The following is a 17,248-nucleotide window of genomic DNA, read 5'->3' as shown; positions in this document are numbered from 1 at the left end:
CAGACCAAGTGCCTGTACAATACTGTATGTTCAAGAAGGGGAGGAAGCAAAACTGAACTTTTCATACCCATGTGATATCACAAAGATAACATTGCAACATAGCTACAGAGCTCCCTTTTACAATTCAGAAAATCTAGGTTCTAACCCTTTGCCTCAACGATATGAACTTGAAAATCATGAGAAAAATGACGATGACCCTACTTGCTTTATCCTCCTAATCATTGACCCTGTTTTAAGAAGCGATGAGGGTACCTATATTCTCTCAGTATATAACCATAGTCAACTGCTACCAGAGTATCCTAGAATTGGTTTACGTGTTGCCTACCCTCCTGGTAACGCTTCTTGTGAATCAAGTAGCAACCATATAGATGGGACATGGATCAAGCTACAATGCACTGCTCCTTTAGGGAATCTTCCAGGCCAAATTGTATGTTACCAGAATGGCATGAGGCTACCCCCTTTAGGAACACCTGTCGAAAATGGTGGACGATTAAGTCAGGTCATACTGGCGAGAACAGCGGATCACTCAGTACGCTGTTGTTCATCCACCTTTGACCAAACAAAGACCATGCAGCAATGCAGGGATTGTGGATGGGATCCCATTCAGAACATAGCATTAACAGACATTACAGACCTGAGCACTTCTGTCTCACCTACACTACACTCAAAATCAACACAATACTTCACACTGGAGGGTGAAATCCCTTCTTCCCGTCCACAAATGATAACAGTCAAGGCTACCAACATAAATGTACGTTCCAAGACACCCCTGTACATGTACATTGTTATTGGTTTCATGGGTGTATCCATTGTTATTCTTATAGTACTGTACTTCATTAAGGGTAAGGAAAAAAAGCTGCTTAAAAAGAAGTATGATACCACAGATAGTTCAAATGAGCATGATAAACAAAATATACCAACTGAAGACAACAGTACTGGTATCTAATGAGTAAATGAGGTTCATGTGAATTTACATTAAACAATATTGTACCAAGTGAGATAGCCTTCAGAACAAGGCTCAAAATACACAGGGGCGACGTCAGCCCTGGCCTTCCTCACATGTCTCATGTGTGCATACAGTGAAAGCTGGCTTTAAATCTATCGTTAAAGACCAACAATTTTCATTTCCCTTCAAAATCTTCTTTAAAACCTATACTAAAGGAACCTATACATGTACATAAAGACCATATTTATTGTCTCTTTTGAGCGGTCTCTTATGCAAGGTACATGTACTGTGAATTTGCAAGTTTTCATATATCTCACCTCAGCCCTAACCTTTCGCTCTTCGGCCTCTTGTTTCTCTTGTTGCTCACGTTCTTCACGAGCTCTACGTATCTCCTCCTGTCAACAGAACAAACAAAACAGTGTGGATTATTGTGAACTTTTGAATACCAGAGTGCATACAACTGGGGGGGGGGGGGGTGAATGTATGCTTGGCAGGCTGGTTCATACACATTTGAGCCAAATAAGAGTTCTGTCATGAAAGAATACTGTAGATACATACCTGGTATATTAAAATCTGTAATTTCTAACAATCTAGATGCTATTATCTTGTCAAGGACAGCAAATGATAGTGGATTAATATTATGCAATTTTGAAAACCTCATTGCAAGAATGTATATTTACATATGTGTACACAAACGCATAATAGCAAAAAGGCACAATCACAATTTGTTGCTAGTTTTTTCAATCTTTTAGCTTTGATGAATAAAAAAAACGCACTAATACAGAGAAGTCAGTATACCGGTATTGTATTCCATTATGGAAAGTATCATGATTATAAAAGCAAATTTATATCATGATTATGCCGTACATTATTGTGTGCAACATATGCAATATTCCTACATGTACATGTACATGTTAAATACAGAAGAAACTCTTCTCAGCGTAATTAAGTCAAGTTCATAATGCTGCTGTGAGTCAGAGAGGTGTTACTCTATGTCAAATATTTTACACCTTTCTGGCTTTCACCAAGACAGGTGCTATACAAGTCTGGTGCGATTGCTATTGTTATGTCCTTATATCTCACATTATTGTTATGCATATTATGCTTTAATAATCTTTGCACAAACAGTACTATTTTACTGCTAAGTGCCTCTAGTATATACTGTATATGATATTGTTCCAAATGTATTTTTGCTGCTGTTGTTGTATCAGGGCTATGGTCAATCTTCTGTATTAAAAGTGCTTAATAAGAAACAAACAATAAATTAATTACTTACTTAATTTAATCAATTATTAATATAGATTTCATTGTAAATATTTTAGATTGCCTTTGTGGATTACCAAAGAGGTTGTTGCAAATGTTTTTAAGTTTTCAATAAAATCTTCTTCTTTTTTTAATGATTATGCAGTAGGAGAAACTAAGCGTTTTAATTTAAATCAATGTACAGGGTGTACATGTCAATTAAAATTTTAAGTAAAAGAATACCTCTGAATGGATACACTAAATACAAATATTGTACTCAATGTTGTAACTTGTATAATATATTCGTGACTTGTACTTAATACATACTGTAAGATAGTAATGTGGTAATGCTTGTTCATTCATTTCATTGTCTCAAATTCTAAATTTTCTACTTTCTTCTTCTTATTCAATCATTGTCTCTTTTGTCCTTTTCTTCATTGTTATTCAGGACGTATATTCCTTCTTCCCTACTCACCTTTCAGTTATTCTATTCTTTCCTCCAGACTCACTCAATCCTATCGATTAATTCTCCTTTTCTCACACGCTATTCTATTATTTTAGACATGTCCATTTTCTGCGATGTCATTGGTTAAGATGTTGTAAATGTTTGTTTATCTGAATGTTCTGCAGAAAGCAGTATGCAATACAAAGAAATAAAGTAGAGCACTAGTTACAGTACGAGACTTCACTTTTATAATTTCATTTATTTTGGCTCTCATTTTGGCTACTGACTTGGAGTTTAGTTAGATAATTATTTTTATTGCTGACTCATGTTTGACCGATTTCGGATTCTGATTTGCTGTCTGCGGGTGATTCTCAACTATAATTTAGAAGCTTTACAATACCATAACAATTATATTGTATTGAGGAAAGTGTCATACTATTTCATACATATCGTCCCTGTTTTCACGAAGTGACGGTAGTGAGGAAATTCGTAACACAAAATGTATGCGATTTTCATTCACTACCGTCACTTCGTGAAAATAGGGACGATATGTTGTGCAAGCAAAACAAAACCGATAATCTGTGTCAATAAATTCAATCAATCTTATTCAAATACCTGCGATAAACTGAATATCATCATTTTCTGTGTGACTAGTTTAAAGTACAAACCTTGCGCTCTGGAGTCATGGAGACGGTTGTCATGGTGAATTCTTGCTGCACTCGTTGCTCTGCTTCCACACGCTCCTGTTCTCGTTTTTGACGCAACTCCTGAAATAAGAAATACGTGGATAAGAAGATAGAAATACATGCAACAGTTGAAATCAATTTTTTGTTCACATAAAAAAAAATTAGTTAGAAAAGAATATTTGCCAACAGATCCATTTCAATAACAAACAGTTTTTCTCTATATCTTTTTTAATTATTTTCAAAATTTATAATTTATTTATATATTTGTTTAATCCCATTTCTATTCAATTTATTCTGTTTTTTTTTTTATTGAATTGCTGATCTTACAACCCTGGAAGTGCCAGACCTTGATATATTCATTGGGTGAGGATATTTAACACAACCATTGAGTGAGGATAATAAGAGTCACTATGCCATTTCAGTTGAAACTACTTTACCAATTTTTTGTTTGTTTGTTTTGTTTTGTTTTTTTGGAGGGGGGGGGGGGGCATTCTGTGGCTGAAAATCTAACCATCTATGACCACCACCCCCTCCCCTCGTACCCTTCAGATATTATTCTATGTTAGCACATTAACAAATACGTTAAGCCCATGCAGGTTTTCTGCTGAGAAACCTGCCTGCTAGTAAATTCATTAAAGGAAAATCCAACCTTCATAGACAACTCCTCTAACAGAAAGCAGAAAAATAAAAAGGCAGCAAACTGGTTAAAGTCTGAATATAATTGGACAAAATCCTAAAAAGTGTATGATTCTATTGAATTTGTAATCACTATACATGTACATACGAGCACTTCGATTTGGCTGAATCGGTAATTGGCAATTTACCCATTAGTTTCAAAACATAAAATGACTAAAATGTCAATTGTTCAAAAAGTATCACTCACAAGGTTATTTTCTTTTTGGAGAACCTATAATAACTAGAAATATCGCAATCTGTATTGCCGCGCAATGCGAATGTATCCCCCGGCAGTGGCAGCGATTTTTTTTATCCTTATGTGGAAGGAGGGACAAAGATTCCCTCTCCTCTTTGTGAAACAAAAGGATGACGTAGAGATTGCCGCAAGTGGCTCAGACTATTGTCAAGACTAGGAGCAGCATCACCAAAACAATAGGTGTGTAGATCAGATTATGATGCATATTTATAGAAAATTTGAAAGAAATGTGATTTGCATAGCGACACAAGATATTCCTTTAAATATAACCTTTGACCCTATAAGAGATGGAATACTGGGGGGTAGCAGCACCAAATTTGTGGAGGTCTAGAGTAAACTATAATGAACCTTAATACAAATTTGAAAGAAATCTGTTAAGAAATGTGAGTGCACACAAAACATCTATCAAAATATGGCCTTTGACCCTATAAAAGACGGAACACTGGGGGCAGCATCATCAAAATCTATAGGCTTGTAGATTCTACCAAGATACACCTGCGTTCAGAATTTGAACAAAATCCCTTTAGAAATGTGGCCTATAGAGCGCACACAAACCATCCACAAAAATATAGCCTTGTACCCTATAGAAGACGGAACACTGGGGGCAGCATCACCAAAAGTTATAGGTATGTAGATTATACCAGGATACACCTCCATACAAAATGTGAAAGAAATCCGTAGAGAAATGTGGCAGTTAGAGCGCACACTAGAGTGCACACAAGACATCTATCAAAATATGACCTTTGACCCTATAAAAGACGGAACATTGGAAGCAGCATCACTAAAATCTATAGGCTTGTAGATTATACCAAGATACACCTTCGTTCAAAATTTGAACAATATCCCTTTAGAAATGTGGCCTATAGAGCGCACACAAACAAAAATATGGCCTTGTACCCTATAGAAGGCGGAACACTGGGGGCAGCATTACCAAAAGTTATAGGTATGTAGATTATACCAGGATACACCTCCATACAAAATTTGAAAGAAATCCGTCAAGAAATGTGGCAGTTAGAGCGCACACTAGAGTGCACACAAGACATCTATCAAAATATGACCTTTGACCCTATAAAAGACGGAACATTGGAGGCAGCATCACTAAAATCTATAGGCTTGTAGACTATACCAAGATACACCTTCGTTCAAAATTTGAACAAAATCCCTTTAGAAATGTGGCCTATAGAGCGTACACAAACCATCCACAAAAATATGGCCTTGTACCCTATAGAAGACGGAACACTGGGGGCAGCATCACCAAAAGTTATAGGTATGTAGATTATACCAGGATACACCTCCATACAAAATTTGAAAGAAATCCGTCAAGAAATGTGGCAGTTAGAGCGCACACTAGAGTGCACACAAGACATCTATCAAAATATGACCTTTGACCCTATAAAAGACGGAACATTGGAGGCAGAATCACTAAAATCTATAGGCTTGTAGATTATACCAAGATACACCTTCGTTCAAAATTTGAACAAAATCCCTTTAAAAATGTGGCCTATAGAGCGCACACAAACCATCCACAGAAATATGGCCTTGTACCCTATAGAAGACGGAACACTGGGGGCAGCATCACCAAAAGTTATAGGTATGTAGATTATACCAGGATACACCTCCATACAAAATTTGAAAGAAATCCATCAAGAAATGTGGCAGTGAGAGCGCACACAAGAATATGACGCGGCGGCGGCGGACGCGGCGGCGGCGGCGTAACGCTGCTGAATCCAAAGTACCCCACCGGCATACTGCCGGGGGATACAATAATATTCTATCCATAATATATTTTTATAGTAGTGTCCCAAAGGACAAGGCACTTCAGAGACAATCAGAAATTATTTTTTTTTACTTGCCAATTTCAGATTTGTATAGATCTAGTGATCTCATACTTTGAACATTCATTCATAACTCTCTTTTTATTAGTCTGATTTATTTCAAACTTTCGCCATATTGTTACTCTTATTTTTCTGTTTTCATATAAATTATCTTACTACAAAGGTTGGATTGCCCTTGAACATGATCCATACTTATTCTTACCTCTGCCTTCTTCTCTGCTTCGTTGAGTGTTTTCTCTCCATTACTCACATTCTTTGCCACCCTGTTCAAAACAACCAAAAAAGATCACATAAATATGGTTCAACAATAATAATATTAATACTCAGTTTTTATATAGCACTTATTTCAATCACTAAGCGCTTCCAAACTTGGAGATTCTTACCCTGGCTTTAGCTGTGCTGCCATTAGAGCGCTCTAGCATTTCAAAGAATTAAATCCTGCACATGTATGCTCTGATGACAACTTTTGTATTGTCCATTCCCTCTTTTAAACCGTAGTCCGTACATTAAACATGGACACAACACTATACCTCGACGATACCCTTCTGTAAAACCAAACTTCTTTCATAATCCTAACCCTATAGCATATGTATCTAAAAAATATAATACAGATTAGAGCGTAGATGGAGCTTATATTAGATCATGAGTACACAATGCAAAGGGCTGTAGCGAAAGCATCTCTAAGAAAAGACGAAAATTTACACATGTACCATAATCCAAACAATTTTCAATGTATATTAATAGGGCACAAGTACAATGCATTTTACAAGAAATGTAAGCTCAAATTTGAACAACATTGATATAATCACTGATTTCATTTGTCAATGATGTTGTCCTTATTGTCAACTTTGTCAAAATATGATAATGTAAACATAAAAGGAGATATTAGATTTATACTCCGGATGAGAAATGAATACAAAATATGACATTGTTTATATTGGGCATCTTATACATCAATAAATATTGTGCTACTGAAACTGATTTGATAAATTCCTACCAAAAATAAAGCTTTATGACAAATATTACTTACATTGGTGACTTAGGAGTTTGTTTCTGTAATAACAAGAGAAGAAAAAAAAATAGTAAATACTTAGTACTGTAACACATTACCAAGCTCTTTTTGCAAGACAAGAGTTGGTTAAAATAAAGGATTTTATGGAAATATTATCTGCTCCAAGCATAAAATGTAACTTACTATTAAAACTTCAACACTTCCCCTCCTCTTCTGCCCCCCCCCCCAAAGGCTATAAGAACACATTCAAATTGTACTACATGTATATTTTTTTCCTGTTTTAACGATGGTTTGTCCTTTTGGAGACCTAATCACATGAAGTTCAATGAATCCATTGAAGAGGTCTTTTATTAGAAACCTTCCACCAAATAAAAAAAAAAAGAGAACTGCTTTCAATAAATAAATTTTGAATGTTTGATTCCTTTTTTTTTTCATTTTCTAGACTCAAAAATATTTGTAGGTAATTCTAAATCAATTTGACTGTTATATCTGTTGATTTAAGAATAGCTCCCTCTGCGACAATATGAACACAGCGCTATATCTTCATTTCTTACAAGGAAGTTTCAGAATCTGCAACTGTAAAATTTCACACACAATATACAGTATGTACGATAGAGTTTGCACAAGTCTTCAAAATGGACTTTAACTGCCTTTAAACATCACTATTTATATGTACTTGTACTCAAGTAAATGTCTCATGCATGTTGATTGTACAAAATGTCACACTTAAATACAAATCTGTCTGGAGTGGTGACCTTAAAGACCGTCAATACTACTGGGCCAGAAGGGATTAGACCACACAGGGAGGTCACTGACAGGTGGCTATCTCATTAACTTAGCTCTCAACTAACATAAGAAAAAGAGGATCATGGGGGACCAACAGGCACCGATTGGGGAAGTTTTCTATATAGAGGGAGCAAGTAGCTACAAGTAGGACAGTGGGGCTTGACCTCTTCTAATTTTTTTTTTAAATAAGCTCTTCGAACACATTAAAAATGTACATTTACATTGTTTTTTCTGCCTTAAATATCATTACATGTACAGGTACTCCAAAAAGTGAATGTCTAATGTATGTTGACTGTACACTGTACATAGCAAAAACGCAAAAGTGTCAGACTGAAACCCAAATCTGTCTGGAGTGGTGACCTTAATATTGACCTTTGTGAGCCTACTGTGAAACTGAACCAGTGCCAATAATTGGATCTGTGTGTTTTGTGAGAAGAAAGTTAACATATCATGCATACCGAACACACTCCCAAGATGGTTGGTTACATGAGAGTGTAGAAGTTGAGCAGAAATAGAAATGTAAGAAAGGAGAGGGGAGAGTCTGAGGGGACAGAGAGAAAGAGAGACTGACGAGATAGAGGGGGTGAGCCTAGCTATGAAAGATATAGAAGGGGAGGTATGTAAAGAGAGAGAGAGAGAGAGAGAGAGAGGGGGGGGGGGAGGGGAGAAAAACAATGATAGAGAGGATAGAGGAAGGGTCTAAAGAAAGGCAGATAAGTATTAAAAAAAATTAAAAAAAGATCTCTAGACAAAGAAGAGAGATTTAAGATTTGAAAGAGAATGAAAAAACTGGTGAGAAAGAGAGGGGAGATAGAGGGAGACAGGAGAATAGAGGGAGGGGAGAGGGGAGAGAGAGGGGACAGGGAGAAGAAGGGAGTGGGAGAGAGAGAGAGGGGAGAGAGGGAGGGGAAAGAGGGGGAGAGAGGGAGGGGAAAGAGGGGGAGAGAGGGAGGGGAAAGAGGGGGAGAGAGGGAGGGGAAAGAGGGGGAGAGAGGGAGGGGAAAGAGGAGAGAGAGGGAGGGGAAAGAGGAGAGAGGGAGGGGAAAGAGGGGAAAGAGGGGAGAGAGGAAGGGAGAGAGGAAGGGAGAGAGGGAGGGAAGGGAGAGAGGGAGGGAAGAGAGGGAGGGGAGAGCGGGAGGGGAGAGAGGGAGGGGAGAGAGAAAGGGGAGAGGGGAGAGAGGGAGGGGAGAGAGAAAGGGGAGAGGGGAGAGAGGGAGGGGAGAGAGAAAGGGGAGAGGGGAGAGGGAGGGGAGAGAGAAAGGGGAGAGGAAGGGGAGAGGAAGGGGAGAGAGATAGAGGGGGAGAGAGATAGAGGGGGAGAGAGATAGAGAGGGAGATAATGAGAGAACATGAGGGCAAAGAGAAGATAGAGAGGTGGAGGGAGGGATAGTAAGAGAGGAGAGAGAGAGAGAGAGAGAGAGACTATTTCATACATACCAGCTGTACACTTGGGACTATCACATGAGAGGTCTTGGTGTTTGGGGAAACTGAACCACTGTAAGAAAAAGAAATTAAGAATTACAGCAACAATGATAGTGGTAAACTTATGTACATCTGAATTCTCGCTACCCCAAATAGCGATTCTGCCGAGATCCGGGGAAAATCCTGAAAACGCGCATTGCATTATGGGATAGCTTTTCGACATTACAGCTTCCTGTGCAGGCGGCGCGATAGCGCAAACGTAAAACGCCGTCGCCACACAACGTGTATGCACCGAATATGTCGTCTGCTCGGTCTTGTTTTTTTTTTCGCAAATATTTCAACGTTTATTTGAACATTTCATTCATTGTTTTTTGCGTCTTTTGACATCAGTGACGATGGTTTTCTTTTGTGAGGCTGCACAGTGCTGGGCTCATGATTCCAAGCGTAAGAACCCTGAAAAATGGGGGTGGATGAAGGCCGTGACTTGGGATGGGACTCTATACCGGAAGTTGTAGTGACGACCCGAGAGAGTGAAAATTACCTCGTCTCGCGAATTTCGAGATTTTCGTACCTATTTAGGGTAGCGAGAATTGTACACATTAATGATACATGAATTCACATGTAATACTACCACTACTACTACTAATATCATTTTTGATAATAAATACCAACAACAACAGCAGCACTGCATTAATAATTAAAAGGGGAAAAAAAGAAAATATAAATGTAATTGCTTGTACAGAAAACAGTGTAATCTATAATTTGTAAGTACAGTGTATAAAAATGTACATGCAGTTATTACATGTAGACCCCTCATAGGGAAAAAGATATGAGGTTATATGAAAAAAATCACTTAATTTACATGGGGGTAATTAATGCACAAGTACTGTACAAAGGAAAATAAGTAGGGCTGAAGATTTGCTGATTGCAAAAATATTTCATTATGTTTATGTACATTTTGTACTATGCTATTGTGAAACACATTCAAATGACATGAGAAAATTACATTTAACAAAAAAAGTTCTCATCATTTGTGGTCTGTATAAGATTCTATGGGAATTACCGTATTCAGCCATCAACAAGGTCCAACTGTAAATACTTAACTATTTTTATTTTTTTACTGCTGACAAACAAACAAATTAATTCTGATTTTGTAACTTATACAAAAAGCAGACAAAATGATATTTTTAAAGAAAGAAATTATTTGTCAAAAGTTGAAAAGTTGACATTGAAATCTGTACAGACAGGAAGCTTATATGGTTATAGTTTTGTGCCTCATCATAAATAGAGAAAAAGAGACAAAATTCTTTTATAAAAAAAGGCATGTACTGTACATTCAAGCTCACTAGGAGTATATTTGTCTATAAATATCTAGCATATCCAACATTTTTAAAACTATTTAATTGTGCATAACAACACACATGTATATGTACACTGTATACAAAATCAATGTAGAAACATGCAACAATCATAGGCACTCCTGATTTACAAGTATGCCGTTTTGAACAAGTAAAATATAAATACAGGTTAAAAACACTCTAAATTTTCACACCACCCCTTGCAATCTTCCATCCATTCACATCCCTTTGCTTATTGCCACGATAAACTCATCTACAAACAAATGTACGTTTGCACTGGTGGTGATTTGCGTCTTAGCAAACACTTCACACAAATCTTCCTCATTCCATTTACATTAGGGTTGGCTGACATTTAAACACTTTAAATCCTAAACTGTATCAGGGTGTGTTTGAATACCGTAGCAAAAGGTAACACATCACCATTTTTATTGTAAACATGCACTATCGTGATAGAGATTAGTACCAACAAGATTACCGGTTTACTAACATATTAAAATGTATGGATACTTCTTTCCTTGGACCTACATGTACATGTAGTGACAAGTTATTCCATTAACCTGTCATTAATGAATGAACTACAATACTTGGAATCCAGTCTGCATACATTATGTGTTGCAATACCGGGCAACCATCAGCAAACTTTCAGGTTGTCATGAACAACCTTTGTTTAGAAGTATACATAAAATTTGAATATGTTAGAAAACCGGTCTATTGTGTACCGTAAGAATGACACAGATTCAGTGAGAGCTGGTACAATACGTTGAAGGTATTACTCTTTGAAGGCTTTGGCGGTCGTATGCTACAAACAGTGGATAGCCAGTCACCATGAGTGCCTATACATGTACCACATACATGTACATGTATTCCAAAGAAACATGGCAGTTTGAAGATCTACATGTACATTGTATATCAAGTGACTAGGGTTTGGTGTGAGGGATTTTATGTTATTTTGATGTTATCATTTTTCTCATCATAAGCTGTATTCCAATAAACCCATGTGGGCCTGCATCTTGAAGAGTATCCATCATAGTAATCAAAAATATTAAGTCTATAGCCATCATGGGGATAAAATATCCAATTTTAGCCATGTTATGTCATAGTAGATATATGTAGTAGAGGTTGTCAAGATTTAGGCAAATAAAGTCAGATAAATTTCCCCAAAAATTAACCATTCACTCATGCTCCTCAGATATAAATATTTTACAGTTTGGGTCTAACACTAACAGCATAATTCAATTTTTATTTGTTCTCACATGCAGTGCCTAGAAGTCAAGCCATTTGAGGGGGAGGGGGAGGGGGTGCACACTGGTCTCTCATGATATGCTATGCTCATTTACAATGTCTCTAACATGAGGGGAAGGGTATGCCTGGTGTGGGAGGGGTCCTATCCTCTTCATTTTCTCATAATTTTCCCATTTCTCTTCTTATTCTACCCTTCTTTTCCTTTTTTTGCTTTGTCTGTCTGGTGCAGGTGGGGGAGGGGGAATCCGGAATGTGCCCCTTGTCGCTTTGCCTAAGCTTAATTTAGGTCATACATGTAGATGTACTTACGTGTAGTACATGTATCGCCTGCTAGTCCAGTGATAGCAGGAATGAAAACAATATTTAAATTAATCAAATGCTCTTTCTGTAACATGTTCAGCATTTAACTACAAAAACGTCATCATTAAATGAATGAAAATTGCAGACATTTATATCATGAAACATGTAATTAAAAGCTCAATGCTAACAGATGCCTGAGAAACTAATCCTTTTACATTACTGGGGGAGAACCGAAGAGGTAAATTATATGGAATTGTTTTTAAAGTGGCAAAACTAGATGTACATGTACACTGTACATGTACATTATATCTGATCCCGAGTGGAAAATCTTTCCGCATTATTATTAGCGGCTACTGTTAATTCTTCAGCCTCGAGTCTGGATTTTAAAAGATAATCTTACATAATTTGGCAGTTTGAGCTTCTATTAACCCATTGCTTACTGGAACCTGGTGGTCCCTGTGTTAAGCCTATGGGAATTAGATAATGCAGTAGTCAGCGGGTTAACGGTAACTGAACTTACTTTGTAACTCCTCCATCCATCTCTATGCGTTTGCGATGCCTTTCCTCTTTCTTCCTCTCCCATTCCTCTTGGAAACTCATGGTTGATTGGGGCTGAACGGTCCACGGAATCAAAAAACTGCCACGAAGGGGAATAATAATAATAATAATAATAACGGTGATGTTGATGATGATGAAAATGATAACGATAATGATTATATAATAATAAAATTAATAATAATAAAAGGAATAATCATTATAATGATAATAAGAATGATAATAATAATAATAATAATGGTGATGATGATGATGATGATGATGAAAATGATAACGATAATGATAATAATAATAAAATTAATAATAAAAGGAATAATCATTATAATGATAATAATAATATAAGACTCTAGTATCAATAATATTAATAATAATGATAATAATAACATGTCATTTCAACCCTGTAGCATCATGGGACGTTAACAAAGTTTAAGTTCTATTGTATATAACCAAGCCATGAAGGCGAGGATAAGGATGAAGATATGTGTATCATGTGTAGATTCTACTGTTGTTGTTTTTAAAAAGATTCCACTACGATGAACATGTAAAATAAACTTCACCGTCCTTCTTGAAACATCCAACATTTACTCTAGACATCATCATTTTTACTTGCACCATAAACATTATAGTTAGGCACAAATTCACACAAGCCGTGCACAGTTGGCAGAAGATCACCCTTGTCTAGATGCTGAACAGGCTTTGACAAGTAGCAGAATAGAAGTAGAAGTAGTACTACTATTATTAGCAGACCCTAGTAGATCTACATGTAGTAAAGTAAGAGTCTCAGATCATATCACTTTGATGTCAACAAACAATAATCAATATGTCAATATCATGAATATGAACAACAACTCCATTGTAGAGTCTAAACTGATTCTTAACAATATTAAAGTTACTCTAATCACTGTTTTCACTCTCAATTGAAATTGGGCTAGACTTACAATGCACAATAGACAACAATGACCACTGTGATTGCAATGCACTGCTTATTTACAAAAGAACTTGTCTGAAGGCCTATTCCGAGTCAAAGGAAATATTCACCGCCCGACCGCGCCCACACACAAATCAATAGCATCGAAGAATCTCAAAGCCTAGCCTGCGAGCGCCCAAGCGAGGCTTCACGCATCGTACCGGCGCCGCTACACTGCCAGGGCCGCCTTCTACTTCTAGACCCGACTTCTTCGTTCGCAAGTCGGCAAGTCGTGCGTTCAAAAATCACCAAAATATCATATAAACTATCATCTCTGCCCTATACACACTCTGGCACACCAAACTGAAACCATGCACTCGTAATCAGACATTCAAAGCTGAGCTAATACTTAGTATTATACTTACTTTTAATAGATTGAAATGTCTTTTTCCTTAACCGGACCGGTGTCAACACTCACGGTATATATAGCTTACGTCACGGCGGAACAGGTGTTTTTGTTATAAAGTTTGCGATCGCGATCACCCATCGTCGGATCAAACTGTGCGAGTAGACTTTGTGACGAGAAGGTACACAAAGGGTGAATGGATGCTGGTGAAATGGAATAAGTAGGCTACTTTAAATTTCTACTGGGACCAATTGGAGGAAATTTAATTTTCTAATGTAAATATTAATATGATCAACATACAGTTACCGAAATACTACCAGGAAATGATAAATATTTGGTTTGATATGAATTGGAACGGATGCACATCATGCACCTTATTAAAAAAGGTTTATTCATAAAAAAGGACAAATGTATTTTCATGAAAATCTTTTCTTTAAAAATACCTATAAATTGTACCTTATTATAGACAAAGAAGGAAAATTGAAGTCAGATACTTATTTTAGATATATGGGACTAAATGAAGAGAAAATAGCAATTAAAGAAATGTATGCAGACACGCCTGAACTATGATGATGGAAAATCGATATAATGAAGGATACCCAATAGTTGACGGTTAGAATTTATTTTTTAAAGAAAACTTTTCAATTTTAATCATTGAATCAATGGGTTGAACCAATGGCGGATCCAGGATTTTCCTAAAACCGCGCCGTTTTACTGTTTTACTTTTCTTTTTCTTTTTTCTTCTTCTTCAGTTTTGTTTACTTCTCCCCCCCCCCCCCCCCTCCCCCCCCCCCCCCCCTTCTCTTGCTTACTTACTTGCTTAAGTCGGGTCAACTGCCCGAGCTGCATGTGATATATTCGTGAACCATCATGTATTCCCTTCTCACTTGGCCCCAAAGGGAGGGGGGTAAAACCGCCGAACCTCCCCCCCCCCCCTAGATCCGCCCCTGATTATCTTTTAAAGATAGGCAAATACAAAAATTTGCTAAAAAGTAAACAAGAAGAGAGAAAGATTGCTACAGAGCGAAATACATCGCCTAATATTTTTTTGTTAAAGGGCATTTGAAAGTGTCACAGATGATCAGCATGAAAGTGAAAACATATAATGGATGGCGCTCTGCCGCTATAATAGATACTGCCCTCTTCACTTCTCTTTTTTCTGTTTTGTTTGTTTGTATGTTTGTCGGGGGAAGCGGGGAGGGGAGGGGAAGACTTTGATCTGTAATATATGATTCAGTATAATTAATTTGAAGACATATAACTGCATTATGTATATCAATTAAAATGAAGATGTATTATTTTTTTATTTGTACTGAAGGAATGCAATAAAGAATTCTACAAAAAACAAAAATAACATTAATGCTGAAAAAAAAGTATACAGTATAGTACGGCTGTGAGTTTTTTTCTAGGAGGGGAGCGCCATCGCCCCGAAAAATCTGTGACACAAAAACAAACAAACATACAAACAGCAAGCCAAAACAGAAAATGCAACAACATCAAAAACGAACATTGATAGATGCTTTTAATTGCTGGGAACAAGTTTTCAGTGAAAAAAAGAAACGGTTATGTGACTTTTGTGGGTTCTTTTCATATATTAGCTATAATAGGGCCGAAATTTGATACCGAAGCAAATATTCAGGGCACAATCTCCTTACATTAGGAGCACGTCAGGGGCGAATCCATCTCCGGGCCCCCTCCCCCCCCCCCCCCCCCCTCACCCCCGCTTGTTCGGCCGGCTGGCTGAGTCGCCGCTAAATATTTTATCACGAGTTGGGCCCCCTTCCTCGCCGCCGGCTGGATCCGCCCCTGGAGCATGTACCCCCGGCCCCCTCATATCTGCCAATAATGGCGATTTATTAATTATTGGGAGTTAAATTTCTCTATAAATTATGTTAGATTTATTTTGTGAAGCGACACAATGCGCCGGTGGGCCGACAAAAACAACTTCGTGGAAATACCGACAATTAATACTGAAGAAACAAAAATTACTGAAAGTAAGAAACGCTTTTAAAATCGCGATAGGGCCAAAAATTGTATGAGAATTTTCTTAACTGGAAGAGTTGATCCATATGGATAATACTTCTTTTTAACAACGATTTTAATCAGGAATACATAAATTACAAGATGTGTTATCTGTTCATTTCCTGTGCTAAGTTCAAAGTGACTGTGAAAACAAAAATCATCAAAGAAACTTACTCCCCCCCCCCCCCCTCCCCCAGCTTGCTCCCCTCCCTCCAAATGAAATAAAGCTACATGAGAGCTCAGACTAAAATCCAAGGGCTTTAATGAATTATCATCTAAATGACTATCCGGACACAATTCGACCCGGAATTCGACAGTAAAAGAACGCAATGCAGAGTAATAAGCCCGGCCTACTAATTGCAAATGATGTGAATTTGTATGGATTCTCCCTACAGAGGGCAGCAGATCTAAAAGAATGAAAATTAATTTCTCCCCCCCCCCTCCTCTCTCTCTCTCTCTCTCTCTACTCTCTCTCATGAGTCGTGACTATACAACCTTTCAGTGCATGGCACACTACACCTGACACTCTCTCTTACCCTCCATTGGATACTTTACTTCTTGCAAACTTGTGATTGGTCATTATTACATTTCAAAACATGTCGGCCATATTGGCAACCATCTTGGACGATGCATCAAAATAAAAAAAAGTCCGTGGACTTCAAGTTTTGAAACGTGTAGAACAGAATGTGTATGTTTTTTACACCCATTTCAGATCAGGATTTCTTATCTTCTTCCTTCCATTTTTCTATCTCTCTATTCCTTATTTCTTCCCTCTCCCTTTCTCTCAACTTCTATTTCTTTATATACACCCACAACAAAAAGTGAGTCACCCTTACTCAAATTGATGAGTCACTGGTTTGTCCGTACAGCGAAACACTTGAAGGATCATGTGAGTCACTATGACTCGATACAAATGAGTCTTATTTATCTAAGAGACTCATTTGTATCGAGTCATAGTGACTCACATGATCCTTCAAGTGTTTCGCTGTACGGACAAACCAGTGACTCATCAATTTGAGTAAGGGTGACTCACTTTTTGTTGTGGGTGTAGGCTTTCTTCTTAGTATATTCTTGCTCCTTTTCTCTCTATCTATTTCCTTCTCTTTATCTAGCTGTCTATCTTTCTATTCCTTTCACTCTCTCCTTTCTCCTC

General features: G+C 37.4%; 1 protein-coding gene across 1 annotated transcript; it reads right to left on the bottom strand.

The window, feature by feature from the left end:
- Positions 1 to 808: 808 nt before the first annotated feature.
- LOC115925520 (guanylate-binding protein 4-like) lies at positions 809 to 14,248 on the bottom strand. Its single transcript, XM_030989542.1, has 7 exons — positions 14,093 to 14,248; positions 12,726 to 12,842; positions 9,321 to 9,378; positions 7,116 to 7,138; positions 6,288 to 6,348; positions 3,302 to 3,400; positions 809 to 1,341 (listed from the first exon to the last, which is right to left on the bottom strand). Exons 2-7 carry the CDS (start codon positions 12,803 to 12,805, stop codon positions 1,156 to 1,158), a joined length of 507 nt encoding a protein of 168 aa, XP_030845402.1. The 5' UTR covers positions 12,806 to 12,842; positions 14,093 to 14,248; the 3' UTR covers positions 809 to 1,155.
- Positions 14,249 to 17,248: the final 3,000 nt, after the last annotated feature.

Source organism: Strongylocentrotus purpuratus, unplaced genomic scaffold (genome assembly GCF_000002235.5).
Source record: "Strongylocentrotus purpuratus isolate Spur 01 unplaced genomic scaffold, Spur_5.0 spur5_scaffold_18, whole genome shotgun sequence".
Taxonomy (NCBI): domain Eukaryota; kingdom Metazoa; phylum Echinodermata; class Echinoidea; order Camarodonta; family Strongylocentrotidae; genus Strongylocentrotus; species Strongylocentrotus purpuratus.
Note: the sequence above shows the minus strand (reverse complement) of the source record. Positions and strands in the feature narration are given on the sequence as shown.